At 35.7% G+C, this 21,764-nt stretch overlaps 1 protein-coding gene across 6 annotated transcripts in view; it reads right to left on the minus strand.

Annotated features, from left to right (window-relative positions):
• Window positions 1–21,764, minus strand: part of SMARCA2 (SWI/SNF related BAF chromatin remodeling complex subunit ATPase 2) — a 106,566-nt gene that overhangs the window by 11,154 nt on the left and 73,648 nt on the right. For 4 of the 6 annotated variants that reach the window (XM_031610455.2, XM_031610457.2, XM_031610456.2 and 1 more), the window contains 2 exons: window positions 19,392–19,610; window positions 7,198–7,415 (listed from right to left, as the gene is read on the minus strand). In XM_031610455.2, coding sequence (XP_031466315.2) covers window positions 7,198–7,415; window positions 19,392–19,610 — 437 coding nt within the window. Of the gene's footprint in view, window positions 1–7,197; window positions 7,416–9,325; window positions 9,422–11,496; window positions 11,835–19,391; window positions 19,611–21,764 lie in introns of those variants that run through there. The other 2 variants (XM_031610458.2, XM_031610459.2) reach the window with 2 other exon arrangements.

The raw sequence follows: 21,764 nt of genomic DNA on the forward strand, positions 1-21,764 counted from the left end.
TGTTTGATGTAATTAATTACTGAGAATCACTTAAGGTCATGAAAAAAAAAAAAAGGAACAACAAAGCACTAAGGACATGAAATATGCAACAGACAGAAAAGGAATGTCTGATCTTGTCTACGCAGATCAATAACAGCTTATTCTGTTGTACCATTTTTATAAAATCTCCTCTCACAAGGACTGTTATCTTCTGCTCTTTGTCTATATTGAAAAATCATCTGTCACTTTCTGAGAGTCATGGGCTGTGTCAGTGGTACAAATGGAGCAAATTATTAATAATTAATCATTATTAAAGCAATATTCAGATTTCAATCCCCATCCTCACTTTTATAATTAGAAAAAAATAACAACAACTTGCAGAACTACTGCATGCACAGTAAAAAAATCACTTATGGTTGCCTGGCAACTAGCAGGATACATGCTGAAGGGAAGAAGGATCAGAATAAATTATGAGAGCTGACTGTGAAACAGCCAAGGCTGACAGCTCACTGCATCAGTCCTATTTGCTCACATGCAAACACTAATGGTAAGCAAGCTAAAACTCATTAAGAGATATTACTAATTTTTTAAAAGATTTTTCCTTAGAAAGTATTTGTGTTCAATCTTTCCAATTTTACCTTGGAATTGCTTACAATGTGTGTGGAAGTACATACTTCCACCCATTTGGTAAGTATTATTGTTAGTAGAATTAAATGCAGGAACAATTAGGCTTAATGCATGCATATCTGGTTTTGTTCCCCTTTTCCCTGGCAGTATGGGGCCAGAAGCAAGTTGCAACCCATCTATCAAACCACTTTCTGTTTAGGATTCAAACGGGAGAGACAATTACAAAGATGAAGATGTATGATGCTCTCATATTTCTAGCAAATCTCGCATTTCTTTGTTAACACTGAAATCCAATGTAGAGTGGGTGGAATGAATGCTGACAACCAGAAACACAGTGTACAGATTACAGTTCCTGCATGAGTGAAATTCAAAATGATGTTTACTAACCAAACAAGCATTCAAAACAAAACAATAATGTGAAGAATTTAAGGAAAATATATGAAGAACCACCTTACTATGTTCAACTTCGAAGAGTAATCCACATAGGCAGGGAGGTTATTTATTTTTGTTGGAAGTATTTAGTGTGATTCATCTTTTTTGAAACTGACTACAGTAATAAATGGCAGTCCTTATCATTGAAATTGAAATGAGTACAAATAGTAACTAATATTTCTGAGATATGGATATATATTCCATAGCTTTGGCTTGACTATAAATAAGAATTATTTCCTTTGCATGTTTGAATACTTAAGGAGTACCAGTTGGTATAATTAATTAACAGGTAGATCAGCAATGGCTAATTACATTACTCAATGTATTACAATAGTTAAAAACTGTCAACCTGAGAAAACTGCTGGAGAAAGTTTGAAAGAATAATTAATTCAACACTCTCTTCCAGAGCTATGCTCTATCAAAATTAGAATACTATAGCCTATTTAAACATTTTACTTTTAAAGAGGCAGTGATAATAATACAAGGAATCACAGAATAAAGCCTCTTGCATAGGCAGAAAACATGGGTAGGAGATAACAACTCCAGCCTCCAATTTTCTTACCAGTTCTATTAAATGTGGTCAACAGCCACCCACTACAAGGTGGAGGCTTTGTGAAGCTACTTGGCACAGTATTTAAGTCCTTACTGTAGCTAAGGCTGATGAGCACTGAGGAGTTGGCTCACAAATGTAAAACACTGCCTGTAATTGACCTGAAAAGATCATGGGGCTCTTAAATATAATGTTTCTATCTAACCAAAGGTAATGCAAAGCAGCAGGTAACACCAATAGGAACCTAAACTGTAAACTCTCATGAAAGGCAGAAGTGGACTGCAGATCTGTAGAGATGCTGAAGGATTATAAGGTATGAAGTACCATTTTTTTTTCTGCTTAATTGCAACAGTCAAGAAAGTAAGCAACACTCACAGCTTGTCTTCCTCTACAATAATTAAAAACAAACAAACAAACAAAAAACTTCAAAGGAAGAAAAGATGTTTTTTGAAAATAAGCATTCATGTGCATGATGCAAAGCTCAAGCATTTGGTATGCAAACTCTTTAGTCAGAAAATAAATAAATCTCTCTCTCCAGTAAAACTGTTCTTCCCTTTAAAAGGCTAAAGCAACTGGGTGACCAGATTAACTCTGCTTTCCAAAAACACAACAAGCATGTTACACGTTGTTCTCTATACTACACAATCCTATCGGCATTCCTAATTTAGAGGGAAGAGAAGACAAATTAAAATCATCAAAACTAGAAATGAGTGACAGTAATCCGGGTTGATGCACTCTCTTTTAAACAGGTAATTTATACAGCAAGATAAAAATGAGGTACTGGAGTTGTAAAGGCACCAAAATACTACTGGAAGTCAAGAAGTAATTTCAACAAAATATCAAATTAAAATATACTGAAATTTATTACATGCAGAGCCTGTAAAGGAAATGTGTACATTTTACACTGGAGGATCAGGATCAGTGTTCATCCAGGTCCTTGAATCTAAGACCCTAGTAATAAGCGATCATATGAATTTTTTTAATCAAGGAATAAATCCTAAATCTAGATAAGTATTTTTGCTTCACTATTCCCTACGGAAGGATGTTGCAGAACTCTTTTTAGCTACTAACTTGAATGCATTCTTGACTGTTTACATTCACATAACCTTGTGATCACCATTCTGTATTCTACTTATTTCTACATTCTCCCAGTGTTCATGCTTTCTTTGTTTCTCTGGTGAATTTACTGAAAGCAATCATCTCCTCAGACTGTGCTGCATGGGGATAAATAAAAAACCCTGTTTCCTCTTGCAAGACTCTCCCATCCTAGTTATCACTACAGTAGCTATTTACACTAGTTAAAGTATAAACTAATCTTCCTTATTCAATGAAGGTATTCCTCAAGAAACATTAACTTTATCACATATAATGACATCCGTATTTCCTTGTCCATACTGGCAATAGTGTTCTCTGTGCTAAATGCTAGTTTTTTGAATATTTCATTGCCCTGTAATTTTCCTATCTACATTCTCACTGTCCCCTTAAGCTATTCCTTTGTCTTCACAATCAATATCACTATCCTTACTGAGGGCTAAATAAACATTCATTTAATTTTGCAGGCCACAGAGCATCTGTTCTATGAAGAAAGAATGAGGGACCTGGGACTGTTTAGCTTGGAGAAGGCTTTGGGGAGACCACACTGCAGCCCTCCAGTATTTGAGCCAAGTTTATAAGCAGGAGGGAGACTGACAGTTTGCACAGGCAAGAAAGTGATAGGTCAAGAGCAAATGGCTTTAAACTACAGGAGGGGGATTTAGATGTTAGAGGGAAATTCTTTACTTGGAGAGTGATAAGGCACTGGACCAGAGATACTGTGGATGTCCCATCCCTGGAGGTGCCCAACGCCAAGTTGGATGGGGCCCTTGGCAGCTTGATCTAGTGGGTGCCAATGCTGTCCATGGCATAGGACTGGAACTGGATGGGCTTTGAAGTACCTTCCAGCCTAAGCCAGTCTATGATTCAATGATTTATTTACTGCGTCATCCTCACTTGCACACTACATCTTTCTTGTTGCTTTTTTATTAATATAAATCAAGAAATATTTTCCAGAATGTTCAATATTTCCTGCAAGGTTTAACTCACTTCTGGGAACTCTCACTTCTTTTTCTCAAAAAGACAATTTTGAAACAGTTTCAGACTTCTTCACTGTTTTTTTTTTTTCTAGAAATAGCCTTTATTCTTCCTGTCTTTCATCCAGCTAAAGTATCAACTTTTTCCCAGAAGACTATCCTTCACTTTAATATTAACATTTCACAATACTTCTACCTTAGCAAATTCAGATCTCATTCACATTAAAACCTCAATAACTGAGCTGTTTTCCTTAATTTATCATACCCTACTCTTTCCTCCATCTGTCCATTTAATTTACAATGAAGAAACCAGATTACTTAGTCCAAAGTTACTCTCCACAGTTGTATTCCATCTGAGTAGATGCTGCAAAAGGTTGGAAAAGCTGGAGTAAGAAAAGATAACATAGTACAAAATCTTTTAAGATTAACCTTTAAACATCTTTTTTTTTTCTGTCATAGCCTACTTATGACATTCTTCCTTGAAGTTAGAAAATTCTGACCATCTTTCTATGTTGTTTTTCCTCCACTGAAGATTTATTCTCCAGTCTAAACCATTACCAATGAAATTTAGATTATAAGTAGGTTTCATTATAATAGAGAAGAGAAAAATGCTCTGCATCTGTAGTTCTGCTCTGCTACGGCTGGTAACATATTTTATCCTTCGATACTCAAAGCTGAGTAATAGAGCATCGGTAAAATTTAAGAATGTAATACTGATTTCAACACACATTTTTACTTCTCCACAGCACTTACTTCACAGTTTCACAAATCCAGTTATGACTGTTTCAGCAGTACTTAAGATAAATGCTTATCAATACAAAGAAGAGCCTAAAGAACATCATCCAACAGTGGGATCCAAAGCACAGCAGCCTGAAAGGAGGTAGCAGCATCAATCTGATGAACTGCTCAACAGCTCTCACTACAAAGTGTCCAAACAGAGCCAAAGATTTTAACAGTGCATAAGAATTCATCTTCTCCATCTTTACTATTTGCTTTATTAAATGGGAAATACCTCCAAGTGGATGTGACCTCAGAGCTAACTTCCACTGGCTTGCATAGAGTCCTTTAACAGGGTTTTACAACTAGTTAGATATCTACCTCTGAATTTTGTTTTCAAAAGAATCATATGCTGCATTCCTCTACACCAAATACTTCTTTTAAATGCTGCTAATTTGTCTGTGTAATCTCTCTTTGACCTTATTTTAATAACTGCAGCTCATAGTGCTGGTTAGTAAAGATTAGATCTCCCAGGATGGATGGGGCTTTGAGGATCATGGTCTAGTGGGAGGTGTCACTGCTTATAGCAGGGGGACTGGAACTAGATGATCTTAAAGATCCCTTCCAATCCAAACTATTCCATGATTCTATGATTATTGTTGGTATTGTAGCTTTTAGCTCTTCTAGACATTGACAACCGATTCTGTTTTGTTTCAAACTTCTACAATAAACAAGGAAAACAATATACTTCTCACCAAATGTCTATATCAGTATTCAAGCACAGGATAACAACTGAGAAACTATTTGGAAATTCCTTCTTCATATTAACATTTACCAGAACCTCCACACACACGTGTACACACACACACACACACACACACACACACAAAATTAATCAACTAAAACCCCATATATGTGTGAGCTCTTCTCAAAAGTAGAGAAACATGTAGAGAAGCTTTTTAAAATCCTGTCAGACTAAGCTCCATATACATTTTAAAGTTGCAAATGATTCTGTCTTGCAGAATTGAAAGACAAGCTCCTAGGACAGTTGACTGGGATGCATTTTTTCTACAAGCAGCACAATTACTTGTATGGCAAAAATCAGACACAAACTTCCCGGGGAAGAAGAAACAAGCACAGTTTTTTACTTACTCAGTAACCATCAGTTACTATCAGTAACTATCCCCAGTAACAGTTTAATGCTATACTGGAGGCTTGCAGAAGTAGCATCCTTGCTATTTTTGAACTGAGAGGTAGAAGCTCCTTCTTGTGCTACCTGCCCCAGAACTGGACACGGTACTCCAGGTGGGGAATCATGAGAAGCCAGTCACGCTTCTCTTGATGCAACCCAGGACACAGCTGGCCTTCCGGGCTGCAAGTGTGCTTCGCCTGCTCATTTTGAGTCTTTCATGAGATGAGTATACTAAAGATGAATATATTGAGTTTGTAGTCAGTTTCCTGCTCATCCTGTTCACTGCTGTGAATCCTCTTCTGATACAACAAACTTTGATAGCCCACAGATCACAGAATGATTCACTTCAACAGTTAATGTGCCAAAGAAATCAGGCCCTATATCCTTCACCAGATACTACCTAAATTAACATTCTGCAGCCGTATCTAGAACAGAAGCTGCAAAAATGAAGTGCAACTTGCCATTTGAAGTAAAAAACTCTGAAAGTTTCCTTACATGCAAAAATTGTACTGTTACATTGTCTGGGTTATCTAGTGCACACACTTCACAGTTGTCTCTGAATGCATTTTATATTAATTTAGCTAAGATCAGTTTTTATATAACACATGTAATTCAACGTATGGCTAAGAAACGATATATAAACAAAAAGGCTATACTAAGATTTGGGAAATAGAAGCAAAGTTCAAAACCACAGCTTCCTGAAACAAATCTAATTCAAAGGTGCTATTAACAACTTCTAAACTTCCTCCTCCTGAAGCAAAGATGATTTTCAATTTGAAAATCTGCCAAATAAAAAATCTTCAAGTCATATTTCAGTTTAGAACCCACTTTTTTTCCTAAGGTTAAGCTACTAATTATTTTATGATGCTGAAATGGTTTGATGATCAGGCTTCTACCTCAAATGCATACAACATGTTATTCCCAGAATTTCTACAGTTTGTCCTTTGGTAGTTCAAGAGCTCACAATACTGCCACTATATGTTTTGTGTAATCTAACAGGTCATGGGGAGAACTTGCAATAACAAATCCATATTGATGGTTAATTAATTTAAATACATATTTGAAGAGATATTAATACAGGATGCACCGTTCATTAAAGGAAAATCCTTTTCAAGCTGCATGTTCTGAAGTACACCTCCTAAGCAGGATGACTTCATTTCTAAATAGAACTCAATGTTTTTTTTTGTTTGTTTTTTTGTTTTTTTTTTAATATATATTTTTATTTCAACAACTTCCTAGCAGGTGGGTCTTGAAAATTTAAACTCTCTACATTAAACTGTCTACATTCCATTTACATTGGAACAGATTGCCCAAGGAGGTTGTAGATGCCACATCCCTGGAGGCATTCAAGGCCAGGCTGGATGTACCTCTGGACAGCCTGGTGTATTGGTTGGCTACTCTGCTCATGGCAGGGGGGTTGAAACTAGATGACCTTTGAGGTCCTTTTCAACCCAGGCCATTCTATGATTCTATGATGCAATATGATTCTATGATTAAGGAAGACTTCCAGGATCAAGCCCTAAGAGGAATTACTTTTCAGAAAACGCTGTGTAAGCAATTCATTCTGAAGACTGAAAACAAAACTGAAGCAGGACAGGAGGGTGGGGGGAAAAGAGAGAGAAAGTGCTGACCTGTCTTTGTAGTTTATCACTGTATCAATGATGGCATTCATTTGTTTTGTCAGTTTGGGTGGGTTAGGTGATAATTTCTCTGCAGGAGGTCTGCCTCTTCTTTTCTTTGCTTTCTCTCCATCCTCCTTCCCAGAATCCTTATCCACATTTCTTCGTCTCTTCCGCTTTTTAAGCCGGACTTCCTCTTCCATTTCTTCCAAATTGCCGTCTTCAATTGCCTGAAAGTCATGGATTCAAAAAGTACAATTTTAAAACAAAGGATGTATTGCGAAAACAAATAAGAAACTATATTTAAAAACATAAGTGCAGCCCCAAATGATGCAGAAAATGCAACTCTAAATATTCAGTTCACTTATATGAAAAGTTTCCTTGCATAAAAGAGAGTTCAACAAAAAACTGAGTTGCTGGCAAAGTGTGCTGACACACAACACGCTAATTTGTTCTAAAAATCATCCAGTCTTCTAAACAAATAAATATTTATCTGAACCTTAAATTTCACACCATGTCACAGTTTCACAGAAAATGAGGGCCTGTGGTACTGTGTCAGTAAGTATACAGGAAACAGTTGTTTGTTACATCAGTGGCAGTTCTTGATTATTTAGCTGTACACAGATCCGAATTTTATATTGCTTGATTTCAAATAGGACAATCTACACTACGCTCTGCTCCCAAAACCAGATCACACACCGTTCTTTGTTCACACAAACAATGCACAGCGAACTTACACATTAACAATAAGAATCAGATTCTCTTCCAAATAGTTTAAGTGACTTACCAATCATCTAAACATTAAAGCCAACTATCAAGTACATAATTTTCTTCTACAACGGTATCTTCAGAAAAGAGCCAGAAGAACCGACAATACAGTGTTCTGCAGCAAAAAGCACTCATAACATGGGATGCAAAAAAAAAAAAAAAACAAGGAAAAAAAGAAGCACCACCACACAGTCACAAACAATGAACACCAGTTTCCATTACCTGGATGTTTGCTTTTAATCAGACTCAGCAGCACCATACAGGGAGATTAAAAAAAAAAAAATGCTACCAAAAACAAAACAAAACAAAACCAAACCAAAACAAAACGAAAAACCCAGGGAAAAAAGGAATCCGTTTACACAGTGACTAACAGACCCATGTGATAAACCGAAAAGCTGAACTTTTCTTCCTTTGAGAAAGACCCCCCTCCCCACTAAAAAAAATATAATAATAATATTAAAATAAAAAAAGAAAAAAGAAAAGGAAGAAAAAAAAAAAAAACCTAGGTCATAAAGGAACTGGAATTAAAAAGAAAAAAAAAGAATCTTAAAACTAGTCTTTCTGATTAATGCTTTCTCAGAACATAACTGTTGTTGATATTTGTCCCTTTTGCCTCTCAATATTGCCTGGAGTACATGCAAATGCTAATCAATCCTTTCTCGAGGCTGAAAGAGCTCTAATCATAAGGCAATTACCTTCATTTTTCCACAGCACCAAACATGGCTAATATTTATGATCATGTGAGCATAACAATCTATATGAAAAGAGTCATTACAGCCCAGACATAATTTCTTTCAATTGTGTACAATGTCTCTTGAAAAACGTTTTGTGAACAAAACCTGGTGCGTAACACAGAACAACCTGGCATGTTAAAAACACCAGTGGGATTTCAAAATCTGTTTCCTATGCATTCTCCAATGTGCAAATCCACAGAACAAACACGAACACAGAATCCTGAGGGACAGCCTGAAACTAGGCCTTAATAATGAAAAGACAATTTACATCATGCTTCCACAGCACTCAGATAACCATTATGAAGGAGCTTGAGATCTGATGAGTTAGGAAGAAAAAAGAATGAAAAAAAATCTGCACACAAATTCATTAATATTCATTTGGCTAAAGCAGGACACCCACTATAAACCACTGCAGCTAACGAAGATAGACAAATTTCTCTGCATATCTTGGAAGCTAGAAATGCTAATAATAAATACAGCATGCAAGGCTGTCAACAGTTAATGTCATTGCTCTCCTTAAGCACACAGTTGTACACAGAATTACAGAGAGCACCGACTTCTGATGTGTTAAACACCTACACATGCCTGTGATGTAGTTCTACTGAATCTTCAAGACAGCAACGAAAAAGGATATTTACCTTACCACTATCAGCAGGCCGGCTATCGGAAATCACAGTTAGTGGGGATAAAATTAACAAGCCAGCAAAGCAGCGAGCTGCTAGTCTCTTCATCAGCTGATCAGGAAAAAAAAGAGAGCTGGGGAAAGGCTATGTTTTCATATACAAGTAATTTTATTTTACTGAAAATTTAATACTGAAAGGATTGTGGATACTCAAATCTGCTGTTTCATTCTACCTACCACAAGGCCTGAAGCCTTCCTCCTTCAGCCTGCTTTAATATTGACAACTACTTATCGTATTTTTCCCTTCATTATTCTAGCCATCCAAATTAGATTTTTAGTTGAGCAGTTATTTATTCTTGCTAGTATTTCAACTGCAATGGCAAATCTAAACAATTTCACATATGAATCTAAATCTACATTCGGTTGCATGCATTTTAAAGAGGTATTTATCACAGAAAATGTATTCCTACTGCTCTGCAGTGAGCAGATCAGGTTTTGGTTGCTGAAACAGATAAAATGCTATTATAATTGACAAGAAGTTATCATTTTGTTAACTTTGGTATAATTTTGTTGTCTTCCAGAAAACTGGCATTTGCTCAATTACAATAATGTGTGTTTTTGTTTGCTTGTTAAATGTTCTGCTCCCAGAAAATGTTACCATCACCTCAGAGCCATGTTATTTTATAATTATACATATAGCTCTTGCTTACAGTATACAACAGTTTAACAAAATATATATATATATATAATGTCAAAGAGAAGGAAAAAATAAAGATACATTTTTTTTAAACACTATACATTTGGCAATGAAGTAAAATTTCAAAATAAAAATAAAACCCAAGGAAAATAACTCTTACGCTTCTATTTTTAAAATTAGTGAAAGCAAGTACTAAACTAATGCTTAGCATACCACAGGCCTGCAAAAGAACACTAAAATTTTCTACTTACACCAATTGATTATTATAATCAGCTTTCAAAATTTACACGCATGTACATAAAGTTGGATAGTTTTCCTTAACTTACGGCTTAATTTACAATTTCTTTAGACAGCAATTGCAAACTAATGTGTAAACACAAGCAGCTCAAAAATGTTGCTGATGTGACAACATTGGTAGCTAAGCAGTAAATCTAAGTTTTGGATATAAATTGTAGCATTTAAAACAAAACTTAAAACTTATGAATTAAGCTGCCCTAGATGTGGCTTAAAACCCACAAAAATCTAGTATGAACAAAGGTGTTAATGATCTATGTATGTGCTTACTCATGTGCATATACAACAAAATTTCTATTAAACTAATCCACCCGATTGAACTCTTGTCTATAAAAGACTACCATTCTAGGACAGAAGCGCCACACCAAAGAGAACACCCTTCCAAACCTTCCAAACATGACACATTATTGAACACCAGTATTGAACACATTTTTCAATTAATACTTACAGATCCAAGCAAACATGAAGAGCCACAGCACTGTGTTGTTTTGTGACTACCTTCCACAAGTCAAGCATCATATAGGTTTTAGATCAGTTTTGAACTCATTTTACAGGAATCAAACAACTTGAATGGGGTCATAGAGTCAACCAGTGGAGGTGCTGAGAATAGTATCAGATTTGGTATGTAAGTCCTGTCTCTAATGTTCATACTACACAACTTTGGAGACAGTTATTCTTCCTTTGATATAACTACAGTATGACTAAGCTAAAGCATACTGAAAGGCATTGCTATTACTTACAGTCAAAGACACTAAAAAAAAGACACAAAAGGAAATAAAAATGTGGTAGGGAGACATGATAAATTTACTTGATGACAAAAATGTGTTGAAAATCCTGAAAACATAAATGAACAGGAAAAGTATGTTAGCTTTTAAATTCCCTAAGCACAAATAATAGCTCAGCTATGCAAACTTTTCCGAAGTCTGAGCTTTTCCAGGGACAGTAAATAACATGTGCCTGTGGTTTAACCCAGCAGCAGTTCAGCAACAAACAGCCATTTGCTCACACCACCTCAGCTCAAGGTAGGACGGGGGAAGGAATCAGGAAAAAAAAAAAAAAAAGTAGCACTCACAGGTTAAAATAGAAACTATTTACTAAGACAGGAAAAAAAAAAAAAAAAGAGAAAGAACTGACTATAATGATAACAATATAAATGTATATCTATAAAAAAAGCAATGCACAGTGCACATGCTCACCTTGCATGGGTCCATGCCGAGCCAGTCCCAGAGCAGCAGTTGCCCCCAGCTAATCCACTCTTCTCAGTTTTGTTTTTTTTACATGATGCCAAATAGTATGGAACATGCCTTTGGCCCATTTAAATCAGCTGTCCTGGTTCTGTCCCCTCCCCATGCCTTGTGCCCCCCCAGCCTCTTGCTGGCAGGACAGTATGAAGAGCTGAAAAACTGAAATGTCCTTGGCTCTGTGCAGCACTGATCAGCAACAGCTGAAACATAGGTGTGTTATCAACAGTGCTTTTCTCCTAAAGCCAAAACATAGCATAATATCAGACACTGTGAAGACCGCATCCCAGCTGAAATCAGGACTGCACTATTCTGACAACTGACCATAAGAAATTAAACTAAGGAGCTGTTAAGGACTTAACAACAGAAAATCTATCAGTAAAGCAGTTATTAACAAGAGGCTACTGCTTTACAAAATGAAGTTCTCATTTAACAATTTTGAAGAGAAGAATGAAATGAAAAAACCCTGTAGAAGGCTAAGGTGTCAAAAGCACTAAAGCGTCACTTCTCTATACTGGTACCTACCATTTTCTCTCTTCAGAATAATCTAAATCCTGCAGTGATATTACAATACAAACTCCACTTTTTTCCTTCTATGCTCTATCCTGTCTTAATTTTATGTTTTTTCTCAGTTTGTATCTGACAGCTGATGAAGACTTCAACTTTTGAACCTGAAATTTGTCTTCCATGAAGATCACTTCAAATTCCAGTTCTGCTTAATTTCTCAATTGCTGACATTCCTGATACCTGGCTATTTTATAGCTTCCACACATCAGAATTATTTGCTGTCTCCTCAGAGGAAGTCCTCTTTCTCCGTAACTAGATTGCTCTCACTATATTACAGTATAGAAATCAGTATATTAATGATAACGATTATGAAGAATAAAAATTATACCACATTTTGCTACTGGATAAAAGGGCAAAGATATACATTACAATCAAATGACTAAATATTTGGAGGTAAAAACAGGATTGGAAAAGTTATTTTAACTGAATTGTGGGTAACACTGTACAGCAAATTTCCATTCTGACCTTGCTACGTCTAAACTAAAGCACCACATAAATTCAAGTCTGCCCAAGGCAAAGAATTAGCAAATGCTTCCAATGTTTCTTTATTTTCACTGATGACTGATTCTAATACAGATAAGGAAGATTCCAAAAATTCTCCATCCATCACAAGTGAGAAATGGACAAACATTTTTTTTTTCTTAAAAAATGCAAACAAAATGCTACTATTACAAAAACACAAACCTATAAATAGTTATAGTAATAATTAATAAAAAGTCTTCTCAACTGGACTTCCACAAAATAATGAACTCTAACTTTTCAGCCAATGTTTATATGTCAAAGTCTGCACGTTCACATTACTGAAAACTGCTTCTTTTTGAGAAGTGAGAGAAAGCTGTTTTCTGTTTTTGCTTTAAAAATTTTAAACGTTGCTTAATTATTAGCATAGAAACTCCAAGTGTATGCTTTTAATTGGAAATTAGGGATAACATTAACACAAATTGTGAAAAAAAATTGGTTGCATTTGATTTCAAAGACTGCTGTGAAAAAGAAGCCTGACATTATAATTGAAGTACACACCTTTAAAAAAAACTGCCTCATCCAAGATTTTAAAAAAATAGCTATCTAAAACTTTGTACAAATAATGCTTTTATCCTATGTATTTTGTTTTTGGTTTGTTATAAACACTTGTATCTTACTGTATAATCTTTATCTGTAATATGACAATTAGTAAGTAAAGTATCACAGAGAGACAGCACTGATAAAGTTCCTTCCTGTTATAGCAAACTACATTGACACAAATGTAAGTTCCATTGTTGGGAAGGAACTGAGGGATAAAAAGGAATGATTGAATTAGTTATGTTGTAATAACTGTGAATATGACTTCTTTAGGCAAACAGAGCACTGAGAATAAAAATATTTACTGCATTAAGACACTAAATGGCAAAACAGCATCATCTCTATTCTGTGGTCTACATCTACTCAACCACAAACTCTTGTGGACTTCTGCAGACTTTCAAAAATAAGCGAGACTTATTTCTCCCATTTAAAATACATGTGTACTTTATGTCTTATTAAGCAGATTTAATTTGAAGAAACAGCCTGTTATTCAAGCCAACCTCATCCAAGGAAAAAAAAAATAAAGGAATTACTTAAAAAAAATTATATGCCAGAAATTATTGTTACCTACCTCTTAGTCTATCACTGAAAGATACTTTGCTTTGGTTTGTTGTCATTTTCTTTTTTTGTTTCTTTTTTAAACCTTCTATCTGTCCTTCTGAAAATCTAAGTCACCTACCAAACAACTCTAGTTCACTTTAGCACTGTGTGGAAACTGTCTAATTCAAAACTAGAGGATTGGAAGCCAGCACACAACAGACTTAGAAAACACTGCACATAGGTCACTTCAAAAGTAATGCTTTCTATTTTCAAGGAAAACACAACAGATACAAAGCACACAATAACAGTATTTGATAGAGCAAATTCTTAGCTACGAAACTCTATTTTTCAACACAGTCACTGCCATTAGCTATGCATTTTCATCAGAAATGAACAAGAGGCTGTATGCCATGCACATAACAATCTGCAGTAGTGGAGGTGACCCACTGTTACCGCTGCTGAAATGCACCACCACTGCCTCACTGTGCTTGTATCCACTGGCTGGTCTCCATAAATGTTCAGCAAGTGTCGATGAATGTCAGAGAGTCCAACCTTTTCCAGATGGAGGAATTCAGCGACACACCTTTGCTTAATATGCACTTCTATTCTGACAGTGGCCCTCTGCTGCCATCTGTCACACGGTAACAACACATCACAGAACATTGGTGGGAAGGTTCAATTTCTACTGCCATACCACCGACATCTGCCTCTGACATTGCTGGCCAACATAATAAAACAGGAGTCATTTCTTCTGCAGCTGCACTCACATGTGAACACTGTTACATGACAAATATAATTCCAAAAGGGTTGTTAATAATAGCTGTTCTAAACCATGTGGTAACTTTGTATTTCAGGTTGTTTAGAACCTTACAGTATATTGATAAAGAAATTAGAAGAAAAATGTACAAATGGAACAAGATGCAAGTAATTTAAGAAATACACTGCAAGAATACCACCTATGAAAAAACTGTAGGCAAATCTATGAGTAAAAAAATATTGCTTACAGACTAATAGTTGTAAATAAATAAATTTAATGTGATTGAATCTTTCAAGACTGATTTAATTGAAGTGCTAACAGATACAGTTGTAATTTCAAATAGAAAAGAAAAACCAGGAATTGAGTATAATCAATCACAGAATCACAGAATCACAGAATGGCCTAGATTGAAAAGAACCACAAAGATCATTGAGTTTCAACTCCCCTGCTATGTGCAGGGTCACCAACCACCAGACCAGGCTGCCCAGAGCCACATCCAGCCTGGCCTTGAATGCCTCCAGGGATGGGGCATCCACTACCTCCTTCAGCAACCTGTTCCAGTGAGTCACCACCCTCTGTGTGAAAAACTTCCTCCTAATATCTAACCTAAACCTCCCTTGTCTCAGTTTAAGACTATTCCCCCTTGTGCTATCACTATCCACCTTTGTAAACAGCTGTTCCCCTTCCTGTTCATACGCCATTATGAGGAAAGGAACATAACTAAAGGGATTCCTCCCACTTTTTAAAGATCTTGTGCTTCTCCCTTCCTTGCCACTAAAGTTCCAAGCCGATTCCATTGCATTATTGCCACATGCTGTGACACAGTACAGATCAAGATGTATGTGTTTTTTGAAGGGTAATACTGTCTTTAGATGTGTCTTCATGTACTTCCACATCTCTGAGATATTACTATAGAACTATCTAGCCTGGAAAAAAACGTTATATTTTCTAAACATAATTATTTTCTTAAATTGTCTGGAAAAAAATGATCAGTTTCCAGATTTGCATACATAAAGATAATATTCAACTGATGAAATGCCATTTTAGGCATCTCAATTGTACTTTGCTCATTTATTCTTACATAAGATTTATAAATAACACTATGAAGTTGTTACGCTTATTCTTCTTTAATTGAACCGGTCCTGACTCCTTGAAGTTTCCCTTGCCAGAAATAACAACATCTAAACCCAAACTGAAGAATTTTAAGAATCACTCAACAAGCCTGATAATGAAAGGGAAAGTTTCTGAAATAAAATGCGTGAGCAAGAAATGCAAGAACACTTCTGACAGGAATTTGCATAGGAAGTATCTTACTTCACACTAATTACAAAAAGGTGAAAGATAGAAATAGGGTTCTGACTGCAAACAAGTCTTCCTTGCTACTTGCTGCAGTCTTTCTGCTTGTGTGTGATCTATTACGTACAATTTTCACCAGCAGAGAAAAACAGTTAAAGAAAAATACATGTTTCCTGGCTTCTGGATTCACAGGTAATTCATCTTCAAGAAAAATCTAACAAGACTGAGATGCGTCATTTTTTCTTGTTTATCTTGTACATATGACAGAGATGCACATATTTGTTGCACAGACAAAATGCTAGAGCATTTCAGGACTGTTCATTTTACTGAGAAATACGGGAAGGAGAAGAGTTTTCTTCCTATTTTTAAACTGTACTGGTATCTTCTCTCTAAATTACTCAAAATTCTGAATCAGAACAACTTTTTTTTAGCAGAATAGATGACAGTACATTAACAAAGGTATCATGCAACCATCACTACTATGGTTTTTGGAGGAGGAGGGAAGGGGTTGTTTTATTTTGTTTTCTAACTCAACCAACTATCTTATGTTTCATAGGAGAGGGGGCAAAGAAAGTTAGCTGCATTAGAAACTTTTTTAGGAGGGTGACAAGAGCAGGTGGGGGAGATTACTTTTCTCACTTTTCCAAAATTCTATTAAAATAACAAACGCTGAAATAAATAAAGAATATAATATCTTATAAGGAGAGCAGGCTGCAAGTTAAAAGGACACTCAACAGTAAAAACCGGAAGATTCCCAAATAAAGGAATTAAACAGTATTCCAAGGATTTACTCTCTCCCCATCAGACAAGACAGTTTCATCTACAGGGGAATAGTGAACGGAAAACTCAATCAGAAATAAATTTTTTATGATCACTGATAAATGGTTCACTATGATGGCTTCTGTTCACAGCCCTGAGACAAGTACTTCCTGTTGCTGTTCACCCTGTATTTATATACTAATGTAGACTACTTGTTTCTTTGCATCATAAAATGTTCATTTATTTTTCTTCTTTGAATAGCAGAGTGGTTTTCATGGATATTTATATATAAGATATTATTTTCCTCTGGAAAAAGGTAGGATATCATTAACTGTAATGTTAATTGCCATGGCAGACTGGCAGTGTGGATAACTGTTAAGCTGATAAGCTTAGTATTTAAATGGAGACCTTTGATATTTTTCTTCATTAAAAAATTCTAAAATTCAATCCTTCAGAATGGAAATTACATGATGAATTTTTAATTTCTTTTAAAAAAGTTTTCTGGGGTCAACCTCCCTTCATGTAAAGAGCATTGCCCACCTTTTCTTCTGAGACATACTAATTAAATCAGGAAAATACCTGGTATAACGACAGAGCTTACAGCCTCTACAGATGAGTTCTTTGTGTGGAAACTGTATCCCTAGCTCTTTTGAGGGCTGCATTTGCTTCCAATGCATTTTGCTGAGATCTGGCAATGGAAGAAGTAACCAGAGAGAAGAGACAGACACCTCCCTCTCTGCTTCTCTTCATGAAAAAGCTACAGACACAATGAGTTCATTTCCCAGCCCTCTACTCTCTAAGTAAGTACTCTCATCCCTTCTACATCTTGCCCTCAAGTCCTTTAACCATTTTGTTGCTCTCCTTGGGACACATTTTAACATTTTCATACACATACACATTTTATATTGTAGAGCCTAAAACTCATAATACTCAAGGAGAGGCTGCACCAATGCAGAGTACAGTTGGACAATCACTTTTTCTGACTAGACAATTATGCTGTGTACAATGAATCCCAGGATACAGTTGGCCCTTTTGGATTTTGCCTATTAGCAGGAGGTAAACAAGACAATGCTCATTTTGGACTCAAACATGCTTCTTTGGCCAAAAAATAAAGCTATTTCAAATCAAATGCACAATAAAAGAACAGAACTTTATTCATGTCACCTAGACAGACACTGAACAAGAAGAAGAATGCAGATATTTAGCCTCAGAGTAAGAAAGAGTCAGAGATGACTGACAAAAAACATGAGAACTAGATAACCTGTAATGGTCAGGCAAGAGCTGTCTTAAAGCCCTTGCCTTAGTCAATGCTATTAGAATGAAAATAAGTACAGAGTAAGTATTCCAGATGGCTAAGAATATGTTAAACAGGAAAGTGCCCCTTGATCAGCAGGTTAAATGCACTATTTCATAGTCTCTCAAAAAAATACTCTGATTCTTGAAGCTGATTCTTCTGAGCAAGGCCGACCTTAAAGAAGCACTCATGAGACTCTAGGAGATCTGCCGATAGATCCAGTATTTTGCAGGCCTGGTAGAAACGGTGCAGTGATAGAATCTCCCACAGCATAATACACTACACAATATACATGCCTCCTAAGACCAGGAGGCAAACTCCTCCTTCCTTTTTAGGGAATGTGGTTGTCATGCCAACAGTTGAAGAAAAGCAAGCTGCAGCGACAGCTAGTGACGAAGCCTGTTTGTATTTTACAGTTTCCCTGGAAGGCTGTTACTGAATTACAGGTACTTCAGGACAGCGGCATTGTCTCACTTGACACTGCTTATGTCCATGCTTACTGATTTATTATCTTGCTTCTTGCTTCCAAACTCAGGTACCTGACCTCTTGACAAGGACAGAGCTGACATAGTTTGACAGTATACATGCATGCACACAGGCCTTGAGTTATGATCTTTCCTTTAGGGATCTGCTATGATGTGTATATTTATGAAGGTGGGACCTTAACTAGAATATTCAGCATATGGTATATCAGCAGAGGGATCAGAGTCTAGCAGAACTCCTCAGAAAAGAGATGAAGTAAACCTCCAAGATAAATCAAGGCAAAGAGGCAGCTGAGTACTGGATACTGATATTGTCAAACTGACTTATTATTCAGAAATGTAAAGTTTCCGTCTGCAAAGGCCAATGAAGAGAATAGATACAAAGCTATAATAGCAGCTACAGGAAGAGAAAAAAAATCAGCTCTTAGCAGCATCTCTCACAGTGCACTCTCACGATTACTTTCACAACTCAAGTACGTAAGGATTTCTATCCACTTTTATACACAAAAACTATACTCACATTGGCATCAAATCTGTGATTATTCTAAAAAAACATATTCTCTTAAAAAATGTAGACTAATTGTGCACAGTACTTTATTGACATGTATTAGAAATCATGTTACCAAATTTGCTCGTTTTGAAAACACTTTCTTAACCTTCTTAACATCCCTTTTCCTACCATTCTGAAAAGGCATATGGATTAGAATTAATTTTATGTGTATTTTGCAGAAAATGGCAAGATTCCCCAAATGCAACAAAACCAAAGAAACTCTTCTTTAAGGTCTTGAATTCTAGTAACATCACTTAGCAAGATTTTATTTTTTTTTTTTTTGCCTCAATAGAGCCAAGACTTGCAAAAGAAAGAGCATGAGGAAAGAAGAATTCTGTGAACATTTCCAAGTTATTAGAAAGATTAAATTAAGCTACTGAATAAATAGACAGATAGAGTGCAGCTGCAAATGCTGAGTACCAACTATAAGTAGATCTTACCTATTTCCATTGTGCAACTTTGTAGTTTTCAATGAAAAAAATGAATAAATAAATGAACAACAAACAAATAAATGTCATCTTTAAGACAAACGAAGAGTTACCCTACCCGCAGCCACTGCTTCTCTGTGAGAGCATCACTGTAGTCCACATCCCTGCGTTGACGGGATCCTCTTCCAAATATCTTTTCCTCCTCTTCTTCACATGTGAGCCTTTCAACTTCAGCATCATCCTTAATAATCCAGGATGGCAATTCATCCTCCTCCATCAAGCGGGGCTTGCGCTTAGGGTTTCTGGCATCTTCTCTACGACGGTCCATGTCCATACGCTGCAATGGTAGATGGGAAAGGATAAAACAGTTGTAAAGGCAACTAAAACAAACCATTGGAATTCCTGCCATCGAAAAATGCTTGAAACCTTAAACTAAGTTTTTCACAAGTACTTCTCTTCCTCTAGCCCAATACTTCTAAAATGCAACTATAGAAAGAAGTAGTTAAATTTTACAGTTGATTTTCCATGAAGTTCACTACTCCATAGTTAGTTTATACTCAAGTAACTCCACAGGATCCAGGTAAGACAACGTAAATTACAAAAAGAGGGAAGCTAACCATTAAAAAGCTCTATTTTTTTTCCACACAAGTTTTATGGTTTCTATATAATTATAAATGTGATTTGCAAATACTATTAATTCCTTTACAACATCCTCATAATACATTATATAACTAAAAAGAATACTTGAAAACATACTAGTTTTGTGATTCTGAATATCAGAGAAAGTAAATTTAAAAGCAGACATTAGAAAAAAGGAATCAATAGAGATAATTAAGAATTAAAAGATGACTCAGTGACAGAAATCCAACCAGCTTCAACAAAAAATTTTACTTCTCCTGCATTAAGGAAAAATGAAAAGACATACAATAAAAATCAGGCAAGATTAAGTAAAATGTTAAGAATATTAAAAGGGTAATGCAGTGTTAAGACTTTAAGCTGGACTTCAATTAACCACACAAATTAATTTCAAATGTGGTGACCAATTACCTCAAAAAATAGATATGGATACTCAGGATACATTCTTACATGAATGAGGTGGTTTACAGTTCTCCTAGGAAAGCATCCATTTCTCTGCATTGACTATATGCTGACCTAAACTCCTATGCTGCCATGAATCTCATTTAGGCATTTAACTAGCTCAAATAAGTCAATATGTAAAGCCTTTTCAAATACACCTTAAAATAAAACCCAAACCTACTCAGTTTAAAAACACCGATTTATAGAGTCAACTGCTGCCATAATTTTGCCAGAAAAAATAACTCTTGTTAAACCACACTACGAAGAGATGACAATGGTTGCAGAGATCACATTAAAACACTCTGAATTTTGTATACATTTTTTATTACAAGATGAAAAATCAGAAGTGTCATCATTTGCACTGAATGCAAAAGTAGGACGCACTGGGGCTATGTGGAGTTTTTACCTACATATGTGGAGCCACCACAAGCCATGGGAACATAGTCCACTTGTATGTATCCTCTCTGCATACATAGCTAAATATCCTGTGAATTAGTATTAATGTGAAAGAATACTTCTAATCCAAAAAGTGACAAAATAATAGATTCTTGAGAAACCCATCAGTTTGTTCTCTCATCTATTGTTTTGGAACTCCTTATTTCAGATTAAAAAAATAAATATTTGATTTATATAAGCAAAATACATGTTTTTGCATCTTTAAGCCTAATTAACACATTTTTTTCTTGGATATTACACTTCACTGAATTCCTATTGCATCTGCACGGAAGGAAAAAGAACTACTTGGGTATCACTGAGGTAAGAAAAATATAAATCTAACTTCATTCTCTTTATATGACTACCTAAGAGATTAATAAAAAGAACACAAATAAACCTGACTACCAAACTCGGTTTTAAGTATTTTGTCTTTGAACTGAACAGCTTAATAATAAATGAAAATCTCTTTTAGAGATTAATATTTAACCTCAATGTTTCCACCTTAAATATTTTCAAATCCCTGGTTGTCAAAGCTCTTTACCTCTGCATCTTCAAATTTCTACTACCAGCTCTTTATTTTCCCTTAAAAACACATGCAAAAATTAACTTGAAAAACACACAGCATACAGTGTTAAAACCATCTCCATTCTAGGCAGATCAACTGTTTTACTGAATTGCTGTTTACTTTCAAACTTAACTAGAAGAGATAGACTTACAAAATTTCCCTGCAACAGCCATAAATAATTGTGAGCTACTCCGATCCATGGATTAATTCTTTCCTTCTGGATCCAATGGAGGAGTACTGAGTAACTGTTTCCAGCAGCAAATCTACTTTGATTGACCTCAGGTTACTTATTTTTTGACCTGATTTCTGATACAGTAGTGCTTATATTGATCACTATACATTTTGTACACTCAGTGAGGACAGATACAGTAGCAGCAAAAATTCTAGAATACATAATGCAAAACAGTCTGTGAT

This window comes from Phasianus colchicus, chromosome Z (genome assembly GCF_987193195.1).
Source record: "Phasianus colchicus chromosome Z, bPhaCol1.hap1.1, whole genome shotgun sequence".
NCBI lineage: Eukaryota > Metazoa > Chordata > Aves > Galliformes > Phasianidae > Phasianus > Phasianus colchicus.